Below are 20,841 nucleotides of genomic sequence, written 5' to 3'. Positions count from 1 at the left end.
ACACCCAGACTGCACAGTCACCCTCACACCATACACCCAGACCGCACAGTCACCCAAACACCATACACCCAGACTGCACAGTCACCCACACACCATACACCCAGACTGCACAGTCACCCACACACCATACACCCAGTCTGCACAATCCTCAACACACCATACACCCAGACTGCAGTCACCCTCACACCATACACCCAGACCACACAGTCACCCTCATACCATACACCCAGACGGCACAGTAACTCTCACACCACACACCCAGACTGTAAAGTCACCTTCACACCATACACCCAGACTGCACAGTCACCCACACACCAAACACCCAGACTGCACAGTCACCCACACACCATACACCCAGACTACAGCCACCCTAACACCATACACCCAGACTGCACAGTCACACTCACACCATACACCCAGACTGCAGTCACCCACACACCATACACCCAGACTGCAGTCACCCACACACCATACACCTAGACTGCACAGTCACCCTCACACCATACACCCAGACTGCACAGTCACCCTCACACCATACACCCAGACTGCACAGTCACCCGTACACCATACACCCAGACTGCACAGTCACCTGCACACCATACACCCAGACTGCACAGTCACCCTCACACCATACACCCAGACTGCAGTCACCTACACCCCATACACCCAGACTGCACAGTCACCCACACACCATACACCCAGACTGCACAGTCACCTACACACCATACACCCAGACTGCACAGTCACCCACACACCATACACCCAGACTGCACAGTCACCCACACACCATACACTCAGACTGCACAATCACCCTCACACCACACACCCAGACTGCACCGTCACCCGCACACCATACACCCAGACTGCACAGTCACCCACACACCATACACCCAGACTGCACAGTCACCTACACACCATACACCCAGACTGCACAGTCACCCTCACACCATACACCCAGACTGCACAGTCATCCTAACACCATACAGCCATACTGCACAGTCACCCACACACCATACACTCAGACTGCACAGTCACCCGTACACCATACACCCAGACTGCACAGTAACCTGCACACCATACACCCAGACAGCACAGTCACCCTCACACCATACACCCAGACTGCACAGTCACCTACACCCCATACACCCAGACTGCACAGTCACCCACACACCATACACCCAGACTGCAGTCACCTACACACCATACACCCAGACTGCACAGTCACCCACACACCATACACCCAGACTGCACAGTCACCCACACACCATACACTCAGACTGCACAATCACCCTCACACCACACACCCAGACTGCACCGTCACCCGCACACCATACACCCAGACTGCACAGTCACCCACACACCATACACCCAGACTGCACAGTCACCTACACACCATACACCCAGACTGCACAGTCACCCTCACACCATACACCCAGACTGCAGTCATCCTAACACCATACAGCCAGACTGCACAGTCACCCTAACACCATACACCCAGACTGCACAGTCACCCACACACCATACACCCAGACTGCACAGTCACCCACACACCATACACCCAGACTGCACAGTCACCTACACACCATACACCCAGACCGCACAGTCACCCACACACCATACACCCAGACTGCACAGTCACCCTCACACCATACACCCAGACTGCAGAGTCACCCACACACCATACACCCAGACTGCACCATCACCCGCGCACCTTACACCCAGACTGCACAGTCACCCGCACACCATACACCCAGACTGCACAGTCATCCTAACACCACACACCCAGACTGCACCGTCACCCGCGCACCATACACCCAGACTGCACAGTCACCCTCACACCATACACCCAGACTGCACAGTCATCCTAACACCACACACCCAGACTGCACAGTCACCCTCACACCATACACCCAGACTGCAGAGTCACCCACACACCATACACCCAGACTGCACCGTCACCCGCGCACCATACACCCAGACTGCACAGTCACCCGCACACCATACACCCAGACTGCACAGTCACCCACACACCATACACTCAGACTGCACAATCACCCTCACACCACACACCCAGACTGCACCGTCACCCGCACACCATACACCCAGACTGCAGTCACCCACACACCATACACCCAGACTGCACAGTCACCCACACACCATACACCCAGACTGCACAGTCACCCTCACACCATACACCCAGACTGCACAGTCATCCTAACACCATACAGCCATACTGCACAGTCACCCACACACCATACACTCAGACTGCACAGTCACCCGTACACCATACACCCAGACTGCACAGTAACCTGCACACCATACACCCAGACTGCACAGTCACCCTCACACCATACACCCAGACTGCACAGTCACCTACACCCCATACACCCAGACTGCACAGTCACCCACACACCATACACCCAGACTGCACAGTCACCTACACACCATACACCCAGACTGCACAGTCACCCACACACCATACACCCAGACTGCACAGTCACCCACACACCATACACTCAGACTGCACAATCACCCTCACACCACACACCCAGACTGCACCGTCACCCGCACACCATACACCCAGACTGCACAGTCACCCACACACCATACACCCAGACTGCACAGTCACCCACACACCAGTCACCCACACACCATACACCCAGACTGCACAGTCACCTACACACCATATACCCAGACCGCACAGTCACCCACACACCATACACCCAGACTGCACAGTCACCCTCACACCATACACCCAGACTGCAGAGTCACCCACACACCATACACCCAGACTGCACAGTCACCCTCACACCATACACCCAGACTGCAGAGTCACCCACACACCATACACCCAGACTGCACCATCACCCGCGCACCATACACCCAGACTGCACAGTCACTCTCACACCATACACCCAGACTGCACAGTCACCCACACACCATACACTCAGACTGCACAATCACCCTCACACCACACACCCAGACTGCACCGTCACCCGCACACCATACACCCAGACTGCACAGTCACCCACACACCATACACCCAGACTGCAGAGTCACCCTCACACCATACACCCAGACTGCACAGTCACCCTCACACCATACACCCAGACTGCACAGTCACCCTCACACCATACACCCAGACTGCACAGTCACCCACACACCATACACCCAGACTGCACAGTCACCTACACACCATACACCCAGACTGCACAGTCACCCTCACACCATACACCCAGACTGCACAGTCACCCTCACAACACACACCCAGACTGCACCGTCACCCGCACACCATACACCCAGACTGCACAGTCACCCACACACCATACACCCAGACTGCACAATCACCCTCACACCACACACCCAGACTGCACCGTCACCCGCACACCATACACCCAGACTGCACAGTCACCCACACACCATACACCCAGACTGCACAGTCACCTACACACCATACACCCAGACTGCACAGTCACCCTCACACCATACACCCAGACTGCACAGTCACCCTCACACCATACACCCAGACTGCAGTCACCCTCACACCATACACCCAGACTGCAGTCACCCACACACCATACACCCAGACTGCACAGTCACCCACACACACCATACACCCAGACTGCACAGTCACACTCACACCATACACCCAGACTGCACAGTCACCTACACACCATACACCCAGACTGCACAGTCACCCTCACACCATACACCCAGACTGCAGAGTCACCAACACACCATACACCCAGACTGCACAGTCACCCACACACCATACACCCAGACTGCACAGTCACCCACACACCATACACCCAGACTGCACAGTCACCCTCACACCATACAGCCATACTAAACAATATAGAACTGGACCACAGTTATAAACTACAGATGGGTCCTAGCACATCTATCTCTCTAATCATGGCAAACGTCGGTCGTTTCGAGTGCTTGCGTACGTGCGCTTGAACTGCACACGCACCCAAGAACCAACGGGTTGCACGCGGGTACGGCAAAGTCGCAATTGCGGGATACATGATGGAAGACACGTGTACAATAATCTACAACCAGACACACTACATGACATTTACCTCTACCTGTCAGTCACCCTATCACCTGCACCAGGCAAAGCCACATTCCCAGTCCTGGGTAATTCCCCCCCAGTGACTATACTACACAGCCAGACATACACACAGTTACCTGCACAGCGGGATTCTGCCCCGAGCCTCCCCCAGCCGCAGGCTAACCAGGACTGCACATATTCCCACTATTTAAATGTTCAGAATTCCTGGTGGACACTTCATTTGGAAAACATTGCCAGAGCAGATGGTCCACAAGCCTGGCCAGCCGGGGGGTCACTCGGGCAAGGTGACGTACCATATGACAGAGTGCTAGCTCTGTGTCATCAGTGTAATAGGATTTAACCCTAATAAGGGGTTAAGGGAAAATCACCCTATCAGTCTGGCTATAAATCAGTTCATAAGCAGCCCTCACCCGTCCCTCCTCCCCCTAAATCTTTCTCACTCACACAAGAAGATCAGATTAATAGGGGAAGGCGGGAGGCAGAGGCGTCAGAGTACTGACAGGAGGCGGGAGCTCTACCTGACTACTACGTGTCACTCATCCTGTGTTATACACAGCACACCTGCTTACCGCCATGTAAATAATCCACACAGTGTCACAGATGGGAGGGAGCTAGGAGCCTGGCCCCTCCCCCTGCAGGGTGACACAGAGACACAGACAGAAGGGAGCTATGAGCCTGTCCCTCCCCCTGCAGGGTGAAACAGTGGCACAGACAGAAGGGAGCTATGAGCCTGCCCCTCCCCCTGCAGGGTGACACAGACAGAAGGGAGCTATGAGCCTGCCCCTCCCCCTGCAGGGTGACAGTGACACAGACAGAAGGGAGCTATAAGCCTGCCCCTCCCCCTTCAGGGTGACACAGACAGAAGGGAGCCATAGACCTGGGTCCTCCCCCCGCAGGGTGACACAGTGACATAGACAGAACAGTGCTATAAGCCTGGCCCCTCCCCCTACAGGGTGACACAGATATCAGGGAGCTATGAGCCTGCCCCTCACCCTGCAGGGTGACACAGATATCAGGGAGCTATGAGCCTGCCCCTCCCCCTGCAGGGTGACACAGAGACAGCAGGGAGCTATAAGCCTGGCCCTTCCTCCTGCAGGGTTACACAGACAGGAGGGAGCTATGAGCCTGCCCCTCCCCCTGCAGGGTGAAACAGACAGGAGGGAGTTATGAGCCTGTCCCTCCCCCTGCAGGGTGACACAGACAGGAGGGAGTTATGAGCCTGTCCCTCCCCCTGCAGGGTGACACAGACAGAAGGGAGCTATGAGCCTGTCCCTCCCCCTGCAGGGTGACACAGACAGAAGGGAGCTTTAAGTCTGCCCCTCCCCCTGCAAAGTGACACAGACAGAAGGGAGCTGTAAGTCTGCCCCTCCCCCTGCAGGGTGACACAGACAGAAGGGAGCTGTAAGTCTGCCCCTCCCCCTGCAGGGTGACACAGACAGGAGGGAGTTATGAGCCTGTCCCTCCCCCTGCAGGGTGACACAGACAGAAGGGAGCTATGAGCCTGTCCCTCCCCCTGCAAGGTGACAGACAGAAGGGAGCTGTAAGTCTGCCCCTCCCCCTGCAGGGTGACACAGACAGAAGGGAGCTGTAAGTCTGCCCCTCCCCCTGCAGGGTGACACAGACAGAAGGGAGCTATGAGCCTGCCCCTCCTCCTGCAGGGTGACACAGACAGAAGGGAGCTATGAGCCTGCCCCTCCTCCTGCAGGGTGACACAGACAGAAGGGAGCTGTAAGTCTGCCCCTCCCCCTGCAGGGTGGCAGCAGCACCTTATAGGTTAATGTGCACTAGTCTGTAACAGAGGACACTCAGGACTTTCTATAAACAGGGCGAGAGGTGTCGCCCGCTGCCCCCTCCCTGTGGGTGTCACTGTAAGTGAACGCCAGCTGCTTTCTAGAGCGCGGGCTGTCCTGTGCCCATGTCACGCAGCGCTGGGAATGGTAAGCACGCCACCAGCGTCACTGTGTCCTTCCACAACTAGGAAAATAGTTCTGTTTGGGACTCAGGTTGCTGGCGGGCGCTGAAAGACGGAGGACGGAAATAGAAAGGAGGATCCTGCCACCACTCACAGCCCGGCGCCTGCAGACCTGGCACAGGGTGGACAGCCTGGCACGGAGCATTATACAGGGAAGAAGAGGAGGGGGTGATAAAAGGGAATGAGGGTCAGTGCAGCTGTCACCATGAATTAGGCTGAATACACAGTAACATCCACGTCACGACAGCTGCAGCCCGCATAACCCCTCTCAGACCACGTTACCTACTGCAGGGGGCGCTGTCCCAGTCTCCTGTGCACTCACACTCAGGGACCCTGTCTGTCCTCTCTCCCAGGGCACTGTCTATCATCAGCCACTGTCTCAGCTGTCACTCTCTTCGTTATCTCTTTCCCCCCTTGTTCCGTCTTGCTGAACCCGCTGACATGGAATGGTTTATGCATCTATGCAATTTATCCCTGTATGACATTACAGACACTAGGGGGCGCCATACAAAAGCATTCTCCTATATAATTTAAGGCTAACGCTGCTCCTCACCTCTATGGGGGGGGGGGGGGGGTTCAAGTGTTTTGCATGCTGGGGGCCACTAGATGGCGTCCGATGGAGCCATTGAAGCGTTGCTCCGGTCTGGCACGCACAGCCTCCAGCGCTGATATTACTGTCGGGCTTGTTTGGCCGGAGACCCCGTCAGCCACCTGGACAGTGGCGGCCGCGGCACTTAAGGGGTTAACCACCCGTGGCCGGCGCCATTTTACAGAACAATGTGCGCTTGGTGCCATTTTTAACTGTGGACTGGCGCTAGGCGCCATATTTGAAATATTGCAGGCGCTGGGTATTTTTTCTGCTTTGATGTGACGTGGCCCCGGACCTCTCTGGCAGCAGCGGCAGTAAGTGTTAACCCCCAGTGCGCTGGGGGAGAGGGGAGCCACTGTGCCACCCGCCGGAGGGACCAGGTTATCCAGCACCCACTTCGTGCGGCGGGTGGAGGACGCTGTGACTGGGAGACCGGGACCTCCGGCTTCCAGTGCGCCGTGCTGGAAGGGCTTTATATGCCGCTCACAGGGGGACCAGACTGCCCAGCTCCTTGTGCGGCGGGGGAAGGACGCAGTGAGTTTGGCACTGAGGTCCGGGAGCTACGCTCCCGGCGCCTCATCTCTGCAGGGAGACAGAGAGCTAAGTCGGCCGGGACGAGCGTCCCTGGGCTGCCGGGCGTCAGAAGGGCTATGGTGCGTGCCGCAGCCCGGATCACTCCGGAGGCTGCGGTGAGGCAACAGGCTCAGAGTATATTTAAAAACGTGTACAGTGTATTTCAAAGTATTTAGTGTAAAAATACACTTACTTGGTTGTTTGGGTCCCAGGGGGAACCAGGACTCTGTGCAGGCTGCTGAATTCCCCCAGACCTCTTCCACAAAAACGGAATGCCTTCCCAGGTAGCCTCCAATCTGGGAGCTGCATGGGAAAGTAGCGAGGAAAATCAGCTTTAAAACAAGCTCAGTATTTTCATGGAGCTCCATAGGGATCACCCTCGGTGAGCAGGAAACCCTGACCGGGGATCTAGGCTGCCCATCTTTGGAGATGGTGAGCTGGGTCCCCCTTGGCATATTCCTGGAAGTAGTTTAGGCGGGAAAACTTCCCCTCAGCCCATGACAGAACGACTCCAAAGAGGATACCAAAACCCCTGGAGTGAACAGTGAAAGGAGAGTGACCACTCCCCACTGTCCATAGAGGACAATGGTAGCTGTACATGTGACCAAGGCATGCGCAGCACATGATTGTACAATGATTGGTTGAGAACAACAGGGTGGGCTTATCCCCTGAGGTATTGTGTATTGAAGTAAGATAAAAGGAGGGTTACTGCCCTGTGTAAGAGGTATTATACCATCTTCTGTCTGTATGATATCCCCTGGAGACCGGGAGGGTCCTTTTCAGGATTTGATTTGAGCGAATAAACATCTCTTGCCTCAAGACGACCGCTTCATCTTGTGACCAACAGGGATACACGAAACGTAGCCCCGTTCTCCGGCTGTCCAGGGTAACCCTAGCGTCTCAAAGCTCCGCCTTCCGCAAGCTACCTTGCAGAGGCCCGGTCAAGCGACTAGTGGGGATCAGTCAACACCACACAGGTGTGGTAAGGTGGCGTGTCGACACATACAGAGCAGAACCGTAGTTCCAGACGCCACAGGAACAAGGAGTCTGGTGGTGGCAGCATTGTACCCACCCACTGCACAGTGGGTGGAGTCAGCAACAGGCAGTTACTGTCGGTGTGGCCGGAGAGACCCACCAGCCACATGGTTAATGGCGGCTGCAGCACTGAAGGGGTTAACCCTCAGTGTCCGGCGCCATTATAGGGACACTGGGCGCTTGGCGCCAATTTTAAATGTAATGGGTGCTAGGCGCCGTGTGTTGGCGCCAATTTTAAATGTAATGGGTGCTAGGCGCCGTGTGTTTAAAAAAATTTATTTTTAAATGCGCCACGGTCCCGCGGCAGTGAGGGAGCCCCCCGACGCGCTGACCTGTGTGTGCGCGCCGGGGGAGAAGCGCTGTGTGTGTGCTGAGGTCCGGGAGCCCCGCTCCCGGCACCTCAGCGCTAGGGAGAAGGGAGAGCCGCTTCCGCCGCAGTGATCTCTGCATGCCGCCGCTGGGGGCCAAGAGCTCTGCTCCCGGCACCTCAGCACCAGCGGAGGTGGCTAGCCGCGGCAGCCGGGACGAACGTCCCGGGCTGCTGAGCGGCAGGGGGGAGGGTGCCGCGGCCCGGCTCCCCGTCGGACGCTGCGGCGAGGCCACAGAACTCAGCGCCGCATACAGGGGATCGGGCTAGCGGTGAGGGCACCAGAGCGCGCCGCTCATGGGGGACCGGGCTAGCCGGCTCCCTTGCGGCGGGGGTGAACAGGATAGTGAGTGCTGGGGTCCAGGAGCTACGCTCCCGGTACCTCAGCGCTGCAATGGACACAGAGCCACGGCGGCTGGGACAAGTGTCCCGGGCTGCCGGGCTTCAGATTAGCGGGGTGCGCCGCACGGTGCGGCGAGACCAGTGAATGAGTGCCACACTGGGGGGACAGGGAGAGCCAGCTCCCTGGACCCCAGTGGCAGGCAGGCTGGGGGAAGCCAGCCCCATACCTCCAGCACTGAGAGAGCCCTAGCAGCCAGGCTGCAGGGCTAGGGGAGCCCAGCGCTGAGCACATTAAAACAAAACAATGTATTAAAATGTAATAATATATATATTGTGTTATGAGGCATTGCAGTGCCTGGGTATGTGGAGCCTGTGCAGGGCACAGGCTCAGTGTATATTTAAAGGGAAACGTGTTTAAATGTAAAGTATTTGAGGTAAAATGCACTTACTTGGTTGTGTGTCCCAGGAGGGGGGAATCCATGGCTGTGCAGGCTGATGGATTCTCCCAGACCTTTTCCCCAAAAACTGAATATTTTCCCTTCCAGCCTCAGACTTGAAAGTGGCATTGGGAGAGAGAGGAGAAGTTCAGCTTGGAAACAAGCTGAGTGGTTTTCCGGAGCTCCATGGAGATCACCCGTAGTGGCCAGGAAACCCTGACCGGGGATCTAGGCTGCCCAGCTCTGGAGCCCGAATCCAGGCTGCAGGCAGTGGGTTAGGTCCAGGACAGGTTTCTGGAAGTCAGTTTAGGCGGGAAAACTTCCCCCAGCCGAGACTGAATGGCAGCGGGGCGTATCCTGATCCTCCAGTCAAAGGAGAGTGACCACTCCCCAGTGTCCATAGAGGACAATGGTAGCTGTGCATGTGACCAAGGGGTAAACATTGATTGGTTGTAAACCACAGGGCGGACTTACCCCCTGTGGTATTGTGTATTGGAGTAGGATAAAAGGAGGGCAGTTGCCCCATGAAAAGTGTATTATACCAACTACTTTCTGCTGTAACATCTTGCTGTATTGCTGAGTTCTTTTCAGAACTATTTGTTGGAATTAAAACATCATCTGCCTCAAGAAGTCTGCTTCATCTTGTGACCTACAGGGCTATGCGAAACCTATCCCCGTTCAACGGCTGTCCAGGGTCAACCAGTGTCTCCAAGTTCCACCTTCCGCCAGCTACCGGTAGAGGCACCACAGGTGTGGTAAGGCAGCGTGTCGGCACTTACAGAGCAGAACCGTGGTTCCAAACGCCACAGCAGGTTAGGAGTTTGGTGGTGGCAGCATAAACCCGCCCACGGCGCAGTGGGTGGAGTCAGTAACAGGCGGTTACTGACGGTAAGCGGGAATCCCCTATGTAGTCAGGTCCCGTGTGACCTAAATATCCATTCTGTGCACTGGGGACGGGACGCGATAGCGGTGAGGGCTTTTCGTACGGGACCGTCCGGTCACAGACAGTAAGCGGGAATCCCCTATGTGGCCAGTTCCCGTGTGACCGTGGGACGCAAGTCAGTGGGAGCTTAGGAAGCGTCCTGTCACAGCTGGTAACTAGTTATGGTATTATAGAATAATAATAATAATTATACAGGTTGAGTATCCCATATCCAAATATTCCAAAATACGGAATATTCCGAAATACGGACTTTTTTGAGTGAGAGTGAGATAGTGAAACCTTTGTTTTTTGATGGCTCAATTTTCACAAACTTTGTTTAATACACAAAGTTAGTAAAAATATTGTATTAAATGACCTTCAGGCTGTGTGTATAAGGTGTATATGAAACATAAATGAATTGTGTGAATGCAGACACACTTTGTTTAATGCACAAAGTTATAAAAAATATTGGCTAAAATGACCTTCAGGCTGTGTGTATAAGGTGTATATGTAACATAAATGCATTCTGTGCTTAGACTTAGGTCCCATCACCATGATATCTCATTATGTTATGCAATTATTCCAAAATACGGAAAAATCCCATATCCAAAATACCTCTGGTCCCAAGCATTTTGGATAAGGGATACTCAACCTGTATATATATTATACCTCTTTTACACCGCACAAATAACCCGGTATCGACCCGCTATATTGCCGGGTCACTGTGTGATGTGAAAGGGGTCACTGCCGAATTTCACATCGCAATGCCGGGTTGCAGCCAGGATTTGGAACCGAGTCCTTCCCTAGTGCGGCCCGGTATTAGACCCTTTCAGACTGTGTTCCCGACCCGCCAATATCCCGGGTTGGGTTGCCATCGGGGGAATGGATGGAGCCGGCATTGGGGGCAGGTGCGGAGGAAGCGCTGGGAGATTAGATCACCTCCGCACCGCCTCGGCAACCCGTTCACACTGCACCTGACCCGGGAATAACCCTTCTTTATTCCCAGGTTGAAATACCGAGTCAGGTGAACCTGGAAATTCGGCAGTGACCCCTTTCACATCACATAGTGACCCGGCAATATAGCGGGCCGATACCGGGTTATTTGTGCGGTGTGAAAGAGGTATAATTCTCTCACTTCCCGATATGTTAGGAAGATGAAATGTAACACAGGTATTCTTCAGGTGGGAAATAGGAAAACTATGTAATTAGAAATGTAATAAACCTCCCCTAAGGGGATAAACAGGGGGTTGACATAATGACGTCATCACCGATGCCTGGCTTTTGTTGCGTGAACGATGACACCCAAATGGACAATCGGATCAAAATTTGGATTGCTCCTCCAGTGCGTCGAATTTAATAAGCTACAAAAATGTTCCTGTCACTTTTTACCGTATCTGCTACGGACGCTCCTCGGGTAATGCCAAGAACCATGGATTCATATTTACTTACATTAAGACGTCTCAAATTTACATCTCTATAGATTTACCAAAATTATATTTACAAACATGAAAATCTGAAACTCCCGTGCGAAGAACGGGTAGAATAGCTAGTCATAATATAACAAAAGGTATAAACAAAAATAAGTCACGTCGAGTGATCACAGCGGAACTGCCCCCCCCGTTCTGTGCCAGAAGGTAACGTTTCCGAGCAGCTGTTTTCCCATGAGGGAGGAGACAATATGGCCGCACTCCTGTAGTGTGCACGGACTGTGGGAGCAGGTCCTGAACACTGGCGTAAATGTGAATAAAAGTAGCAGGGGGAAGCAGCGCGTATAGAAAAAGATTAATATTGGGTCATGGCGACTTATCTACTGCTGCGGAATTCCATAAGCGTATTTCCGTATCTCTCCGGAAAGCAGCGTAATTCCTCTATCCTGGGAGCAGGACCTGTCTGGCAGCTTAGCGTAACTCAATAAGGGTGTGTTGCATCAGCAAGAAGACATTCATCATATATACATGGGAACACGTATTTCGTACATGACAGTGTTGACCTAACATCACTCACATGGTCCTGGCGGCAGCGGTGTTCTTTCGGGTGCCGCTAGTTCTGGCAGAGATGGATGACTCAGTGGTGTAAGGGGGAGTAAGTGACCCCCGGGCAGCCTAACCCTTCCAGCTTCATCAAATGGTCGGTGTGGCCGGAGGACCACTTGGTGAATGGCGGCCACGGCACGTAAGGGGTTAACCCTTAAAGTGCCCGGCGCCATTTTGACAATAGGCGCTTGGCGCCTCTGTTAAAAGTACTTACGGCGCCAAGCGCGGACTGTTTAAAAATGTTTAATAATGTGTCATATGTTATATCGCTGCGCAGTGCGCACTTGGAGAATGGTGGACTGCACGGTTACAGAACTGCATGGACAAAGCACTCAGGAGAAAAGTACAAGGTATTTTGTTTCTAAAAGGCCTTGACAATTGTTCTTGAGACTCTTTTGCATAGAAAGTCGTATGTTATTGTCCTAGCTCCAGCAGGGGATAGGTGACAATTGGCAGGCTTTTGGTGGGCAAACATTTTCTTTGAGATACAAATTAAGGTTTGGGAAGAAGACTGTTTGTGCTTTCAGCATCTCCTGTTGTGTGATAAGCCAAAACTGGGTTTGCATGGAGATGTGAGAGAGACAGGAACATGTTAATCACATTGGGGCAGATGTATGAAAGTGCGCTGTGATTCCCGTTGACCACAGCGCACCTTAAGGCAGCATTTTGCGCTGCACCCAAATGTATGAATGGCATTTTAACGGCGTATGCACTGCCCGCCGCGCGCCCCCCGCCATTTACCGGTTCCCTGCAGTAGTGAATGGGAGACGAAGAGCAGAGGCAATGTATGATTACCTCAGCTGTCCCTTTTCGTCTCCTGAAGCCGCCGGTCCGGAACTCTGTGAGGTTAAAGCTTGCTTGTTTGGTTTTTGATTTGTGTTCTTTAATTTTTCCCCTGAAAACAATATCCACCTCACACATCCGACGCTGGCGAGCAGCCAGCCTAATCGCGCATGTGCCTCGAGCCGCCAGCAGTGCGAGCAGGGAGGAGGGGAAAAGGGCGCGCATGCGCAGATAGACACCGGGAGCGAGACCAGGCCAGCCGATGTGGAAGGTGCGTTATCGCGGGACAGGTAAGATAACGCCCTCCCACATCGGCGGCCACACTGGTGATACATTGTGGCGCAGGTTCCGGCCGTATCACCACGATAATGGTGGTGATACGGTCCAAGCCACATAACGTCCGTTAGGACGTTTTTCATACATCTGCCCCATTGTGTTTTATGAATGCAAACTAGTGGGTTTCGTTTAACAACAGTTTGATGTAAGATTTCCTAGGCTGCATTATGTAGGATGCAGATTTATGTTTAAATTACAAGGACTTTGTCTGTGTGTGACAGGAAGGAGGAAATTGCTTTTTTGCACTTATATCCTCCTTTTAAAATGTAATTTATTTATATTTTGTAAGATATCCTGATAGGACGGAAAGGACTCGGGGGGAAGGGGGGGGGGACTACCCCCTGAGATGCATTGTGGTTTTACTGTCTAAAAAGAGGCCTGTGAGCCTCCAGGTGTATTATACCATTCTCCCTCTGCTGTGAACATCTACTGTATTGCTGTACTGAGCAAATAAAACATCTTCTGCCTCAAGACGACCGCTTCATCTTGTGACCTGCAGGGCTAGGCGAAATGTAGCTCCATTTCCGGCTGTCCAGGGTGCACCCAGCGTCTCCAAGCTCCGCCTCCAGCCAGCTACCGGGTAGAGGCCTAGTCAAGCGACTAGTGGGGATTCGTCAACACCACACAGGTGTGGTAAGACAGTGTGTCGACGCATACAGAGCAGGACCGTGGTTCCAGACGCCACGGCAGGTTAGGAGTCTGGGGGTGGCAGCGTAGTACCGCCTACTGCGCAGTGGGTGGAGCCAGTAACAGGCAGTTACTGATGGTAAGCGGGAATCCCCTATGTGGCCAGGTCCGGTGTCACCTAAAACTCCATTCTGTGACGGGGGGGGGGGGGGGGACGCGAAAGCGGTGAGGGCTTTCGTACGGGACCGTCCGGTCACAGAAATTGGTGGCACAGCGGTGAGATAATCCCAGGCAGCTTTTCGGTCACGCGATTGGTGAAGCCGAGTTACTCAGGAGAGGAGTAACTGCAGCGCAGGAGAACGCACAAGATGGCGGACTTCATCGGAATGTCTAAGGACAATCTGGAGATCGTGTGTCGGCAGAAGGGTGTGGATATCCCTGTCAATGCGTCCAGAAGCGTCATGAGGGCGGCACTCATGAGCTTTGAGGAGTCCCGCCGGACGGAGGTAGAGAGCGCTGAGGGCGTCAGCATCGAATAGGACGGACCACCAGTAGACCTTCGTAAGGAACTGGTAAGACCCACAAGCCCCGCCCCCCTCTCGCAGCAGCCATGTTTTCCAGCAAACCCTAGCAGGGCCAGGATCTAAACGTCCCGGGGGGGGGGGGGGGGGGGGCACACGGATAGCCTAGCGGCTCGGCTAGCGGAATTGGGGGAAAAGGCAACGGAGCAAGAAAGCATGCTTGTCATTCAGATGGGGCATGTGGAGCGGGCACCACAGGCCGTGGTACCCCAGGAGCCGTTGTCCGCTGCTGCACACAGATTGGGACGTATACAGTTTGCCAAGTTTGCAGACAGCAATGGGGACATTGATGGACATTTACAAGTTTTTGAAAGGACTTGCAAACTACATGATTTACCCAAGTCGGAGTGGGAGGACTGTGGGGATTACGACGAAGTCACAAAGGCCCTCCTCTAGTGATTCTTCATCACTGCGACAGTACTGTATGTGGTGAAGTGGGTGAAGGATTCTGAAGCCACTACATGGGACGCACTGATTGCCCTGATCTGCAGGAAGCAGTTCTATCGTAGGTGTGCCCCAGAAATGAAGGAGTGGGTGCTAGACCGGGAGCCACCCAGCTTAAAGATGGCTGTCCAGCTAGCAAACAAGTATGTGTCAATTCGGCCACACGGGCAGAAGCGCCCAACCAGCAGCCAGCCCCAAAGGACTGTACCACCAGGGGGACACCCCTCTTCAGCTCATCCTCCCCAAAAACAAGCATCTACCAACCCAGGTGCTCTTGGCTAGCAACCGCACCGCAGTGTCCCTGCAAGTGATCAGAGATCATAGGTGCCACGACTGGAGAAGAAGTGCTATGGCTGCGGGAAAATCGGACATCTGAGGATGAACTGTCCTGCATCCCAAGCACCCCAGACTCGTGCCCAAATCCGAGTGCTGGAGCCCGGCTCGCTTGTTTGACGAGTGGAGAGGAGCCTACAGAGACTGTTCCCCCTCCAGTCAGTCCGATGGAGTGTGGTGAGAGACAGGTGCACTCTGTGGAGAGAGTCACCTGCATGGCCAAACGGCCCCTACACAAAATGTGGAGGCACCTGGAGCCGGTCCACGTGGGACCCCTGCAGGGGGAAGGCCTAAGATACTCTGGGGCCTCAATCACTGTGGTGAGCCCCCACCTTATTGATCCTGCTGCAGTATTGCAGGGTCGCACTGCCACGGTCACCCTGGCAGATGGAACAGAGAAAGAGGTTCCCATGGCAAGAGTCTACCTGGACTGGGGAGCTGGACCAGAGTTGCGAGAAGTTGCCGCCATGGATGGTCTCCCAACTGATGTGGTCCTAGGAAATTATCTGGGTGGTGGGATCGTCACCAGGTTTGCTGGCGCCATTCCCCGGAGTCAAGTTCCACAATCACCGTTGACATCAGCTACTCCAGCACAGCCCAGCCCAGAGGAAAAGACTACAGCTGCCAGCACAGCCAACCACAGCATCAACCAGCCCAGAGGTAAAGATTACAGCGGCTAGATCAGCACATCGACCCTGCATGCCTTTTGCCTCTGGTATGCCTACGTCCCCTAGCAACGCAGAGGATGTTGGGTCCAGCACGCAACTTCCCTGTAATGGATGCCACACAGGATCCAGAGGCTGGTGGTCTGGCCGCCATCACTGTGGTACAGGTAGTGGACAAGGAGGAAAGAGCAGACCTAGGGGACAGGGTAGGTTTCCCGAGTCATAGGTCGACAGAGGAGGATTGGAGGGCAGGTCTGACAGTTAGGACAGACAGATGCCAGCTAGAAATGACAGAGGTGCAGTGCCTGGGGCACCCTGTGGGAGGAGACAGGGAAAGGCTCAAAGCAGAGGCGACCAGAGGCTGGCCCCGGCCCATATTACCCAGACAGGTACTGACCTTAGAACCTGTAAGGCCCTACGAACACGTTGTCTTTGACTTTAGTCCTGTAGTGAACCCCTTGACAGAGATGGCTAGGAAGGGCATTCCAAAGTCAGTGGACTTTGCACCCGCTTGCGAGTTGGCATTCCAGTCAGTGAAGGAGGCTCTGGTACCCGCTAGAGTGCTGATTGACCAGGACTGTGTTTTACGAACTACTGCGCCACTGCACAAACTGGGAGCAGTTCCTAGCCAGGAGGAGCCATATGGGCAGGAGCACCCTGTGGCCTGTTTGAGCAGAACACTACTATGGTGGGAGGTGGGGCATGCCACAATTGGGACAACTTGGGTGGAAGTTGTGTGTGCACTGGACCAGTTTTTACTGTTTGTAACTCGCCCCCCACAGTGGTGACTTACCACCCACCTGTTAGGTGGCTGCAACCTACCTTGAGGAAAACTGACAGACTGCTGTGGTGGAGACTTGGATTCGGACTTCATGTGGACTATTTGAACATTGTGTCCCCACAAGAGTCGGCCCACCATAATATGGATGAACTGTCTAGGCCGGAGCCTAAGCGCCCCAGGTAGCGTCCCCTTCACCCAAGAGACTGCGGGACCAGGAGCCAAATCGTTGGGACATGACTCGCTGGTTTTCCCGCTTGAGTTGGGGGAGTGTGGCATAAGGACCCATCGGCCACATGGTTAATGGCGGCCACGGCATTTAAGGGGTTAACCCTTAAAGGGCCCGGTGCCATTTTAAGGACAATAGGCGCTTGGCGCCACTGTTGAATGTACTTACGCGCCAGACACGGATGGTTTAAAAATATGTTTAATAATGTGTCATATGTTATATCACTGCGCAGTGTGCAGCTGGAGAATTATGGACTGCACTGTTATAGAACTGCATGGACAAAGCACTCATGAGAAAAGTACAAGGTATTTTGTTTCTAAATGACCTTGACAATTGTTCTTGAGACACTTTTGCAAAAAAAGTCGTATGTTAATTGTCCTAGCTCCAGCAGGGAATAGGTGACAATTGGCAGGCTTTTTGAGGCAAACATTTTCTTTGAAATACAAATTAAGGTTTGGGAAGAAGACTGTTTGTGCTTTCAGCATCTCCTGTTGTGTGATAAGCCAAAACTGGGTTTGCATGGAGGTGAGAGACAGGAACATGTTACTCACATTGTGTTTTATGGATGCAAACTAGTGGGTTTCGTTTAACAACAGTTTGATGTAAGATTTCCTAGGCTGCATTATGTAGGATGCAGATTTATGTTTAAATTACAAGAACTTTGTGTGTATCAGGAAGGAGGAAATAGCTTTTTTGCACTTATATCCTTTTAAAATTTAATTTATTTATTTATATTTTGTAAGATATCCTGACTGGAAAGAAAGAACTCGGGGGGAGGGGGGCTACCCCCTGAGATGCATTGTGGTTTTACTGTATAAAAAGAGGAGGCCTGTGAGCCTCCAGGTATATTGTACCATTTATTTTTACTCTGCTGTGAAACATCTACTGTATTGCTGAGTCTTTTTGAAGACTGTACTGGGCAAATAAAACTTCTTCTGCCTCAAGACGACCGCTTCCTCTTGCGACCTGCAGGGCTAGGCGAAACCTAGCTCAATTTTCCGGCTGTCCAGGGTACACCCAGCGTCTCCAAGCTCCGCCTCCAGCCAGCTACCGGGTAGAGGCCTAGTCAAGCGACTAGTAGGGATTCGTCAGCACCACACAGGTGTGGTAAGATGGCGTGTCGACGCATACAGAGCAGAACCGTGGTTCCAGACGCCACGGCAGGGTAGGAGTTTGGAGGTGCAGCGTAGTACATGCCCACTGCACAGTGGGTGGAGTCAGTAACATGCGGTTACTGACGGTAAGCGGGAATCCCCTATGAGGCCAGGTCCCGTGTGACCTAAACATCCATTCTGTGTACTGGGGACGGGACGCGAAGCAGTGAGGGCTGTCATACGGGACCGCCTGGTCACACTCACGTTTTCTCTTTGTTCACTTTCCCTTCTTCCCGACCCCAGGCCAACATTGCTGGGTGTCCATATCATACAGCCCACCAAGGAGCTTTACAATCTGGTGGACCATTATGCAATAGATAGCACCTATCCTTATGTATCAATGCCTATTTCCCCATAGAGTGTAAGCTTGCGAGCAGGGCCCTCCTACCTCTATGACTGCTATTACCCAGTTTTGTGTTATCACTGTTGTTTCCAATTATAAAGCGCAACAGAATATGCTGCGCTATATAAGAAACTGCTAATCAAAAATGTACGGCTGATTTTTCCTAAAAATAACTATTTTAGTAAAAATCAGACTTGCTCTGGGACAGCGAAAAAAAGATGCAGTGATCTCTATAGGTGATTTTCTATAGGCTCCTTTTCTCTCCTGCAATTGAGTAGGACAAAACCGGCAGCTACGGGAAAAACCGCACATCCGCACACAACTGAATACGCCCCTATATGTGTACTTCTTTCATAGTTTTTACTGGTGATACTGAATATTGTTGCATTTTATGCGCCTAAAAAGTGTCATATTTCAACCATGATACAATTGTATCTGTTTGAAAGATACTGGTGGTCATTCCGAGTTGATCGCTCGCTAGCAGTTTTTAGCAGCCTCCCACTGGGAGTGTATTTTAGCTTAGCAGAAGTGCGAAAGAAAGGATCGCAGAGCGGCTACAAAGTTTTTTTGTGCAGTTTTTAAGTAGCTCAATACCTACTCAGCGCTTGCGATCACTTCAGACTGTTCAGTTCCTGTTTTGACATCACAAACACGCCCTGCGCTCGTCCAGCCACGCCTGCGTTTTTCCTGGCACGCCTGCGTTTTTTTCGAACACTTCCTGAAAACGGTCAGTTGACCCCCAGAAACGCCCACTTCAAGTCAATCACTCTGCGGTTAGCAGTGCGACTGAAAAGCTTCGCTAGACCCTGTGCAAAACTACATCGTTCGTTGTAATATTACTTTGCGCGTGCGCATTGCGCCGCATACGCAGAAGTGCCGTTTTTTTGCCTCATCGCTGCACAGCGAAAGAATGCAGCTAGCGATCAACTCGGAATGACCTCCACTGGTTCCAGATAAGTTTTGGTTTCCCCTGTCAGAATAAACGCAAGACTTATGACCCACTGTCACCATACTATGTGTCTGAGATAATTCTGTGCCATATGACAGATAACTGGACCACGTGAGATAGATTATAAACACAATTAGCGCGTCACTGTTACCATACATGTGCGTTGTGTTATACCGTAGGACTGCGCCTGACAACCCGGGACTTTCTAGTTATCACTTATTACCGGTTATTTATATAGCGCACACATATTCCGCAGCGCTGTACAGAGAATATGTGGCCATTTACATCAGTCCCTGCCCCAGTACACGGAGAAAACCCACGCAAGTATGGGGAGAACATACAAACTCCACACAGTTAGAACCGTGGTGACAATTGAACCCATGACCTCAGTGCTGTGAGGCAGTAATGCTAACCACTACACCATCCGTGCTGCCAAACCGACTGAACATTAGTACCGTTACTCCCTACGTAATCCCTACACTTAGTCATGCGGTACTTCATACACACAGAATGAGCCAAGCAGCGTCACCAGCCCCCGCCAGCCCAACAAGTCCTGTCCCGCCACCAGCCGCCACTTACCGTCCAGGGAGAGCCAGTCCAGCTGGGTGCTGGGCAGGGACAGGAAGTTCCGGGCACGGTACTCGAAGATCACAGAGTGCGAGAAGACACGCTGGTGCTGCACGACCTGCAGCGTGACCAGTCCGGCCTCGTGCGCTGCAATACAACCGGAACAGAGCGTTACCTTCTGTACCGACACAGATACGCCGCAGGCAGCACGCACAGTGACTCCGAGTATCTCCTGACCTGGGCAGTAGCACCTCAGCACTCCTGATTGGATGAGAGAGGCCGGCACAGTCACGTGATCGAACACGCAGGAATAGGAATCGGTGTCCTCCAGCCACGGTCCGGTAATGAGAATCTTAACGCCACCCTGAATGGGGAGAACAATGAGAGGGGTGAGAATGAGGTGAGGGATACGGGGGGGATAAAGGAAATAAGATAGACAGGGTGACTTTACATTGCCTATCTCTCCCCAACAGGACTATGATACTTCTACTGACCTAAGTGCCCTCATACTGCCGCCATAATACAGAATAATGTATAGGGGCAATTTGTCCCCGTACACACTGCACACAGAGGACACATAAATATATGGATCTATCTGTATGGTCATTCTGCACAAGGATTAGTGTCACCCTGCGGCAGATATCTCAGCCGCACCTCACACTGGGGTAGATTGGCTCATCCAAGCCCTTTCCTCCCGCACATCTGGG

General features: G+C 53.0%; 1 protein-coding gene across 3 annotated transcripts in view; it reads right to left on the bottom strand.

Annotated features, from left to right (window-relative positions):
* Positions 1–20,841, bottom strand: part of LOC134935883 (calmodulin-binding transcription activator 2-like) — an 86,949-nt gene that overhangs the window by 45,107 nt on the left and 21,001 nt on the right. For all 3 annotated transcript variants that reach the window (XM_063930730.1, XM_063930731.1, XM_063930732.1), the window contains exons 7-8: positions 20,372–20,498; positions 20,147–20,281 (exon numbers count right to left, since the gene is read on the bottom strand). In XM_063930730.1, the coding sequence (XP_063786800.1) occupies positions 20,147–20,281; positions 20,372–20,498 (262 nt within the window). The remainder of the gene's footprint in view (positions 1–20,146; positions 20,282–20,371; positions 20,499–20,841) is intronic.

The sequence above is a fragment of the Pseudophryne corroboree genome, chromosome 6 (assembly GCF_028390025.1).
Source record: "Pseudophryne corroboree isolate aPseCor3 chromosome 6, aPseCor3.hap2, whole genome shotgun sequence".
Taxonomy (NCBI): Eukaryota; Metazoa; Chordata; class Amphibia; order Anura; family Myobatrachidae; genus Pseudophryne; species Pseudophryne corroboree.
Note: the sequence above shows the minus strand (reverse complement) of the source record. Positions and strands in the feature narration are given on the sequence as shown.